The sequence below is a fragment of the Chanos chanos genome, chromosome 12 (assembly GCF_902362185.1).
Source record: "Chanos chanos chromosome 12, fChaCha1.1, whole genome shotgun sequence".
In the NCBI taxonomy this organism is placed as follows: domain Eukaryota; kingdom Metazoa; phylum Chordata; class Actinopteri; order Gonorynchiformes; family Chanidae; genus Chanos; species Chanos chanos.
Genome location: NC_044506.1, coordinates 935001 through 945000, shown reverse-complemented (window position 1 = coordinate 945000; position 10000 = coordinate 935001). Strand labels below are relative to the sequence as shown.

The 10000-nt window shown below is 42.8% G+C and overlaps 1 protein-coding gene across 1 annotated transcript in view; it reads right to left on the bottom strand.

Annotated features, from left to right (window-relative positions):
- Positions 1–8355, bottom strand: part of col14a1b (collagen, type XIV, alpha 1b) — a 66832-nt gene extending 58477 nt beyond the window's left edge. Inside the window, 3 exon segments of the mRNA XM_030789245.1 lie at positions 491–646; positions 3499–3615; positions 8325–8355. Coding sequence (XP_030645105.1) covers positions 491–646; positions 3499–3615; positions 8325–8355 — 304 coding nt within the window.
- Between the last annotated feature and the right edge of the window lie 1645 nt (positions 8356–10000).

Genomic DNA, 10000 nt, shown 5'->3' with positions numbered 1-10000 from the left:
AGTCACATCACTCACATTAACACACTCACATCACCTCTCATTAACACAGTCACATCACCTCTCATTAACACAGTCACATCATTTACATTAACACAACCTGGCCTGCACAGAAGTCTGCACAGAAAAAGAGCCAATAATGCATTTCAGGGACTAAAACAATAGACCATCAAGGATGCTTAACAACGGCACTGATCCACCAAGTACACAGGAGTAAAAGTCCAGGCCTTGCATGATCCAAAGATATGACTTTTATAACATCATAACATTTATAACATAGGGATAAGGGGGCAGATCCCAAATCCAGTCTGATTTCACTGACCACTGAGGTCCATTCAGTGATGGCTTGGCACCCAGACACTGATGTAAGTGGACTCTGATGCTGGAGTCTGTGACACTAGAATGTTCTGAACGAGATAAAAGACCCCACAGCTGTAGCGGCGTTAATGCTTATTCCAACCCTGAGGCAGACATGGGACCTCAGTACAGAAACTCAGGATCTTACCTTTGAACGCTCCCTGGAGTGGTCTGCTCTGCTGCTTTCCATTAATGGCAAAAACCTTAAAGGTGTATTCTTTACTGGGGTCAAAGGTTTCAATGACCGCCTTCCCCTCATCTTTAGACAACTGCATCTCATTCTCTGTGCCACCTATAAATATGAAACACACACAACATGTGATTTTAGTATGGCTCAGACCATCACAGTGAAACAGTCCTAGTGACCAGCACTGTCGGCCCAGTTTGCCCAGTTTGTTGACAATGTTCCCTATCTGTGTCCGTCCAGCAGATCCCATGGAAAACTCCCTGCAGAAATGCACACTGTTTATCTCACACTCACACACACTCAGTTTACTGTATGTAGCCTGCGTAAAAACAAGAGGCAGACAGGTGTTTTCACACTGGGCAGGACATGTGAACCTACTAACATGTGGCAGTGTCTGTGGATCAGTCAGAGAGCCACCAGTCTGAGCAAGAACAGTTAACATTTCATCAGTGACACGTGGAGAGAGTTCAGGGGAGATGAGGTGGAGCCTCCACTTACACACACACACATATACACACACACACACACACACACACACACTCACATACACACACACACACAGACACACACACAGCCTTGGGACTTGGAGTATGACATTCTCCAGTAACTCCCCCTGAACTGCCTGCTTACCCACTCACCTGCCTCAGCTAGTCTCACTCACACACACACACACACACACACACACACATACATGGGGAGAGGGAGAGAGAGGAGGAGAAAGAAAGACTTTCTGAATGGAGTTGAACCTTTGACAGAGGTGTAAAACCTGCTTTGGAAGTACTACATAGCAGGTGTATCAGTGTTGAATTTCTCACTTCCTGTTGTGTGGTGCTGAGGTGGTGGTGTTCCCACTGCTCCCATAACTGATTTTACTCTGGACAGTGTGAATTGCAGGACATAGAGTTTACTCTGGGCAGTGTGATTTATATGATTCAGAGTTTACTCTGGGCAGTGTGAATTATATAACACAGTGTTTTCTCTGGGCAGTGTGACTTATATGAAACAGAGTTTACTCTGGGCAGTGTGAATGATATGAAACAGAGTTTACTCAGAGCAGTGTGAATTATACGACACAGAGACACTCTTTGGGTTTGTGTGTATTACCATGGTTGTGACCCTGGGTTAGATCCATAGCCTGTGTTTTATCTGTGCGTAATCCGCAGGTGACAGCATAATGGGGCAGATGACAGTGGTATATTTCTTGCCTCAGTATAAACTGTATGTTCTGCCTGCAGTCAGGAGATGGTATGGTGTGGTAATGGTATGAGATAGTGTATAGACATGTTTAAGAATGAGGAATTCAGACACACCCTCCCATACAGATTCACACACAGAAAAATCCATCAGGAAGTCCCCAGATATGACAGCACCCTAGAGTGTGTGTGTGTGTGTGTGTGTGTGTGTGAGCACCTGACAGGAATAGTCATCCTGGACATTCCAGTGTATGGTTTGTGTGTGTATGGCTTGTATGTGTAAAACTGAACACTTTTTCCTGACCCAAAACATGCAGGCTTAAAGCAAGTAGCACCGTACTCAAAATTCTCTGTCTTACCCAACAGTCTGCTCCTAGCTCAGAAGAACTCCATGGATGTCACATGTAGTGACTATCACCGTGATATCCTTGTCTTGACAAGCTAACACTAGCTTTCTCATCACAGGGAGACAATGGCAATATTTGGTTCACTGATGAACTCAGTGATGATGAATAAAAGAAAAATACAGTGAACTTTTCCTACACACTGTTGTACTAGTCAAGATGTAGCATTACATAAGACTGGTTCACCGCCAAGTTGGCCCCACCAACGTGCCCCATTCAGACTATGAGCTGTGCATGTTTAGGCAGGGTGCTTACACTCACTCACTGTGCCAGACAGTGTAACTCTGCTTCAGACAGACTGTGCTACACAGAGACATGGCTCTCCCTATTGGCTACACGCTGCTTTAGACAGACTGTGCTGTGGATGAAATGCATTTTGGGAGAGCAGCCGCTTTGACACAGGTTTAGAGGTTACAGACTGTGCTATCTTCAGTGTTGAACATGGTATAACTGCACTGTGCCTTAAATTTAGCCTTCTTTAATCAGAGCAGTTTTAGGTCAACTTTGTGAAAAGTATATAGTCTTACATGGCTAGTAGTCCATTTTATATATGCTGTACTTTAGGTAGACTGTATTGTTAGACTGCATTTTATAATTAGACTGTGTTTTAGACATACTGTGTTCTAATTAGATTATTTTAGACAGACTGTGTTATAATTAGACTGTTTTAGATAGTGTTGTAATTACTGCTTGCTTTAGGCAGACTGAGTATAAACTAGATTAATATCTAATATCAAGTGGTATTTCAGATTATTTAAATGGACTGTGTTACAGTTAGACTGTGTTTTAGATAGACTGTGTTATAATCAGACTGTGTTTTAAATAGACTGTGTTATAATCAGACTGTGTTTTAGATAGACTGTGTTATAATCAGACTGTGTTTTAGATAGACTGTGTTATAATCAGACTGTGTTTTAGACAGACTGTGTTATAATCAGACTGTGTTTTAAATAGACTGTGTTATAACCAGACTGTGTTTTACATAGACTGTGTTATAATCAGACTGTGTTTTAGATAGACTGTGTTATAATCAGACTGTGTTATAATCAGACTGTGTTTTAGACAGACTGTGTTATAATCAGACTGTGTTTTACATAGACTGTGTTATAATCAGACTGTGTTTTAGATAGACTGTTTTATAAGTAGGCTGTGCTGCTCAGCAGCTGTGCAGTTAAGCACACACACACACACACACGGATTTGTACTGTATCCAGATCAGACACACTCTGTGTGATCCACCCAAAGATGACCTCTCACTGCAGTTTTTTTCCATCCACACGCAGTCATGTTGTGCAGTCCTTTCTAAACGCAGACGCTGAGTGGTCTGGTCGTGAGTCCTGTCATCAGAGGTGAGCCTTACCTGCGTCTGTGGTGTACGTTAGTCGATAGCTCTCAAATTCTCCTTTTGGCTCCTTCCAGGAAACACTGAGTTTGCCGGAGTCCAACACTTTGAACCGCAGTCTTCTTGGAGATGAAACTAAACTCAAAAGATGGAAGAAGAAGACAGTCTATTATTTTTCCATTCATTTAAGCATTTTTTAAATTTCTTTAAAAAGTCATTTCCATGCGGCAAATGACAATTTCTGAGGGCTCAGTCTAATTTCAATGAATCGTCTGCAAACCAGACAGTTTACTGACGGAAAAGATGATTAACAGCAGCCATGGCTCTGTTTGTTTGATTGGCAGAGGACAGTTGATTAGACTGAATGTTGTCCTGAGTTTGACAGGAGAATAGACAATCCCCATCTGTGTTCATCTCAGCTAAATGAAGACAGGAACAGGAGGAAGGCCACAGATGTCACTAAAGTAAAGAAAAAATCACATTCTCTCTTTTCTGATGAAGTTAAAGCTGAAATAACTGATGGAATTTAAGTTCAAATAGTCGGTATGACTTCAAATCGAGTCAGCACTGAGCTCAAAGAGATGCCACTACCCAGCTGGAACAGTAGAGAGGAATGTGATTTTTTTAGATAAAGGAGTGAAACGGAGAGAGAGAGAGAGCAGGAAAGCACTGGAATAGTTTTTTGAATGTCTATTCCTGTCATTATGAGGATTATGGGAGAATGTGTGTCTACAGTTAACAAGCAGAAGCAATGAGAGCATTCCTGCATCCTCGCTCCATACGCTACGACCTGAACAGGCAAGGCCAGACCCAGCATAAACACATTCCCAATCAGCCAGGATCCAGTCAGACAGACCCTGCATCTCTGTCCTCATCAGCAAGCATTCTCTATAATCCCTCCACAGGAAAGTCTGTTCCCAGAGAGGGAGTCAGGGTCATGTTCCCCAGTGTAGACATGTAAAAGGTCACAGGTCAGATGACTACTCAGAGAAATGCATCAGAACAAGCAGTGGACCAACCTGATGGAGGCAGACTTTTCAGCAGGACTTGCTTTTCTGTGAGTGGAAGACGTCTTGCCTCTGCCCTGAGCTGTGTGCTCTCAGGCTGAGTTTATCCTGCACATCTGTTCACTACAGCTGTTCATCACGCCTGCGTTCTTATTATTCACGCAAACGTGCACTGACAACTGAACGAACTTCAAAACTGCCAAAGCACAAACGCCTACTGACGGTACAGCAGACACGGCATTCAAACGGTCGCTTCACCTCAGTCAACAACACGGGCGTCGGTGGAAATCATTTTGGAGCAAGGCTGAGAGCACTGGAGTAATAGTGAGAAATGAACATGTTTGACGTTTGGAATGATGACTGAGAAGAGTGTTTTGTTCAACGGTTCTTCTCAGTGAAAAAGAGAAACGGCTGGCTGACTTGACATTTCAAAGAGTGTAAACACTTTAAGAACAGGTTTACGTGTCTTAACTTGTTTTGTTTGTAATATACCCGAACAAGCACATAAGGGATACATGATCAGCTTCACCGTCGCACAAACTCAGAAATTCAGAAAAGCAGATCTAACTGTAATAAAATCGCAGTCACTTCAAAAACCAACTAAACATGTGAGTGTTTTTCAGGATCACAATGCTTTCTGTTACCTCAGGTCTTGATTTTTTTGGAGGTAACTGGTTTCCTGTGTCGAGGTACCTGGACGTATCTGGAGTTAAAGTGAATGCTCCAGGTCTCAGTCAGATACTGACTGGAAATTCGCAGCTGTTCCAGTGTCTCAGCGTGAATTTCGTCCCCCCCCCGCCCCCTTACACCTGTGTACGTATCTGTGTTCCCTTGGAACTGTAGATTGTTACCAGGGAAACCTTAACACTGTCTCATTCAGGTTGTATGGGGGCGAAATTCGCTCTGATTTGGCGAAATCTGAGCGAATCTGGTGAAGCAAGCAAAACTGAGATGGCGAATCCCCAACTTTATGCAAATAAAAATACGTGAGAACCAATCAGTTCAGCATGTGATGTGTTTGGTACGTAACGTTCTCTAGGGAGGCAAGAGCAACAAAAAAAAGTCTGACCAAGATGGTGGAGGCTAAGGGCTACATGTACCATGTAAACATGTATATGATTAAAAGATGTATGGGCAACTGTTCATGTCGGGCTGTTGATTACATGTTACATGAACATAGCCGGGGCCAGAATGGTAGAAAAAAGCTCTCTCACCGGCTCTGGTCGGGGGAAATAGACCACTCTAGACTTTCATTTAAGAACTTGAACTTTTGAGCTACGTGACCTTCTTGCTGCTTTCGCAAACACGGGAGAGCGAAAAGTGGTAGGGCGAAATTTGAGAGGTGTTTCGCTGTGTGGAAGCCTAATACGTTGAGCTAAAAGGAGTTAAAAATAAACATAATTAAAAAGACTATTTCTGCATGGCATGTCTGTCTGTTAATGTTGCCGTGATGTGCAGTCATGAGGATTCGTTGCGATCACTAGTGACACGGCCACTTATACTTACGTGTTACATGTCATATTCATATTTATTTTAATGCAATATTTACATATAATTAATAACCATTGGTATAGACAGGGGTTATCATACCCTGAATGTTTTCCTCCACAACATTATTTGCTGGCAGTTGCAGCTGCTCACTAGTTTTCAACACCAGTCTTGCAAACCATTTCTCCTGTGTTTTATTCACAACCATGAGTGTTACTGCCTAAAACGAATGTTCTAGATTATAGACCAAATGTAGATCAAGTCTTTCAGTGTTTTACACTAGATTTAGAGTTCTTTAACAAAACAGGGGCGGAGGGAATCCCTACTGGCGCATACTGGTCTGGCATGTTTAGGAAAACATCTTACAACCTGTCCTCTGGTATCTTTCCAGACGGAAGCACTCCATTTTAAAGGAGACTGATGCAGTCCGAAGATGAGACAGTAGCTTATGGAAATGTTCAGTGGCTTTACCTTTAAGAGCAGGAAATGCACAGCTGGGCACTCACACACTTGAAAAGTCATAATTTGCCTTAATGCTTTCATTTGTCATTAATCATCTGTTCTGTTCTTTGGCTCAAACATACACTCACACACACACACACACTCACACACACACACACACACACACACACACTCATACTCAGACACACACTCACATACACACACACTCACATACACACATACACACATACACACATACACACACTCACACTCAGACACACACACACACACACACTCACACTCAGACACACACACACACACACACACGCGCACACACACACTCACACACATGCATACACACACACACACACACACACACACACACACACACTCACACTATCATTTATTCTAGTCTTCTCTAGTCTTTCGTCTCTTTCTCTCGGTCTTTGTCTCAGACCTTTGAAGACAAATAATATGCATACAGTCTGTGTGTGTGTGTGTGTGTGTGTGTATATGTTTGAGTTTACCTTGACCTTGAGCTGACGTGAAGAGGAGTGGAGTGAGAGTAAGAAAGAGCAGTGGACAACAGAACACCCACTTCCTGAACACACACACCTTCATCTTCATCAGAGAAAAGGTAGAATCTGGAAATGCAAAGAAATAACTGTCACACCATCAGTCTCTTAGGCTCTCACACACACACACACACACACACACACACACATACACACACACACAAACACTCTGTCAATCACACTGTCTCAAATATGAGTGTAACAGTGAATCCGTTTTAACTGTCCGCGAAAAGTTCTTAAGGCGGTGGAGTATGTGCTTATTATTATCAAACGCATGTGTTTAACACTATAATGACGTGTCAGACCTGCTACAGAAACCTCTATCTGTGGCCAAAGACCTGTGGCCGTGATATCCCAAACACGGGTGAAATTACTCATCACTAAAGACGCGCTGTGCCGAGTCATCGCTCAGCGCTGAACTGCCGTACTGTAAGTGAGCGCGGGAGAGATAACATACACTATTAAAAATGGTACCGTCCTGACTGCGTCTACCAAAATGATAATGCCCGAACTGCAGAGAATTTTTTTATGGAATTACACGACTGCTCAAGTTAGCACTTACTTTCAGTGAAATGTTTACTTCTTCTGAGCTGACAACACTCCACTGTTTTCGTCGGAATTTAATCTCTCATTTCGCACACATCACCCCAAAATACCAATCCGTGTGGCAGTTAGAGACTGTACCAGGGCAGTTTCTGTTTGTCTGCAAAACTGAGAAAGCCACACGGGTTCTTAACAGAATACCTCAGTATGTCAGTGCGCCACTTACCTTTATTAGTATCATGCGGTTTATCCCCCAAAACAAGTTTACTCCAAACTTTATTCCTGGGTCCTGCCAGCAGCAACGGTTCTCTCTCTCAACCACAGTGCTCCTCGCGCAAAGTACTTGCAGCTCACGCCTCTCTAGTTTCAGGCACGCGAAAGTGGGTGTATCTTGCGTCGATATTCATTCACCCATCCCTCAAGCTATTCATTCTTTAACGTCGTTTAATCTTGGCGGAGCGAAGAAAAGGTCTTAAGGCAGTCAGTGGGGTGAATTTCTAGACCAAGTTTGCAATTTGCCTGTGGCCCGAAAGATCTAGTTTGAAGCTCTCCTCTATTTTTTTTCTTCCACACGAGATTCTTACACAAATCTAGTTCTCTTTTTATTTAAAATACATAACCACAACTGCATTACAAAAAACCCCTCTTAGACAGAATGCGCGTGGATTGTGCGCATGTTATGGAGCTCATCTTTGCGCTTCCACGTTCTCGTGGACCTTGTAGTGTCTGCGACCCTGACGCATTGACAATGAAACAGATACACAGCAGGCAAGAGCCGGTGTTTACATACCGTCAATCAGCAGATCGTCACACGAGAGCATCTCTTGTGTCAACACTAACTGGGCATCTGAAGTGACGAGAGCACTTCACTCTGTCAAACCGCATCAGTGGTCGGTCATCTGTGTCTGAGCACGAGAGAGGGGGTATATACAGTTTTTATACATGTAAAATGTATGTATTTTTATGCATTATACTTAAGGTTAAAAGGATACAACAGATAGGCTACTAAGGAATCTCGTAAATTCCACATTAATGTAAATCGGAGTTAAGCCACATCTCGTGACAAACGGTCGAGGACACACACGCACGCGTGCTCATTTTCCTCCGTTCTCTTATCAAACAGAAAAAAGAGTTAGGTACAAATTATGACTACCGATTACAGTTAGATGAATAACACACTCACACACACACACACACACACACAGAGAGAGAGAAAGAGAGAGAGAGAGAGAGAGAGAGAGAGAGAGAGCAGGTTATGATTACTGAAGAGGAGTGTTGACGTTCATGAAGTCATGGCGGTTTGTTATCACACAGTAACAGCATTTAAACGAGTTTAGCTCAGTGCCGGGAGCCTGGAGGGACAGTGCCGAATTACAGATCACCGCGGTTATGCGCAGAGTTCAGGGACTCATGACCGTTCCGTGTCTGTACTAGCACAGAGAGAGCGTCTGGAATGCCGCGTGACAGTCAGTGTTATTACGGTACGGTCATGGTCAAGGCAGCCCTCAAGGTCTTGACCACTGGAAACCTCAACATAAATTTATAGTTTTGGGAGAAGGAATCGGTAAGTATCAAGCAAGCCACAACTCCGGATATCCTTTCAGTATAACCCATTCTGCCCGAGAGACCTGACTGTGGTCTGTATTCTGTAAATTTTCGATTTATTATCAGTTTGCACTCGTGGAAAACTTATTCAGATATTGCATTTGGATTAAATGCAAAACCACAACAGAACAAATTCAATAAAAGTGATCGTTACTCATGAAAATCAACTTGGGTCAAAGTCTTAAAGTATTAAGTTTTCAATGTTCTGAAGGTTTCAGAAATACAAGGTTAAAAAAATCACAGTGCAGTTGATAAAACACGTCCAAAACACGGCGTTCTCGAGTTCTGATGGGGAGTTCTTGAGGGCACTTATTTCCCCAACCTGAGGTGAACAAAGTTGGCTCTTCACCCTGTAAGAATAGTTTTGTACACCAACAAAGGTAAGGTGTCTTTTACTTAGGGCCCTGGTTGGTCATAGCTGGTACTATTGGTGGATAACTCGCTCTAACATTCGCCAGCCGGCGCAGTCAGATTCCCGTGGTAACATGTGATGACGATTTCAAGTACTGTAGGCCAGTCTATGAGCTGCGTACACGTGTACACATTTGCACCTTTTTGTGTACATCCGCATAAATTAGGTCCTTATCATCCGCAACGATGCTAAAAATACCGTACGATGGTGGTGTTCTGTCACGCGTTCTTTCGGCTACCACATAGAATTAAATAAGTAATAATACGAAAATAAACTAAAATCGATGGCCTTTGACTGTCCGTGCAAAATGAAACCGGTAAAGACAGATGATAATAGAAATGTATTTGAGTGAAATGTATATAATATCTTTATATATGCTGTCGAGTACAAAGTGAAGTTGCTCATATTTTTAATATCCTAACTAATGTCACGGTTTTAGAGTACAAATC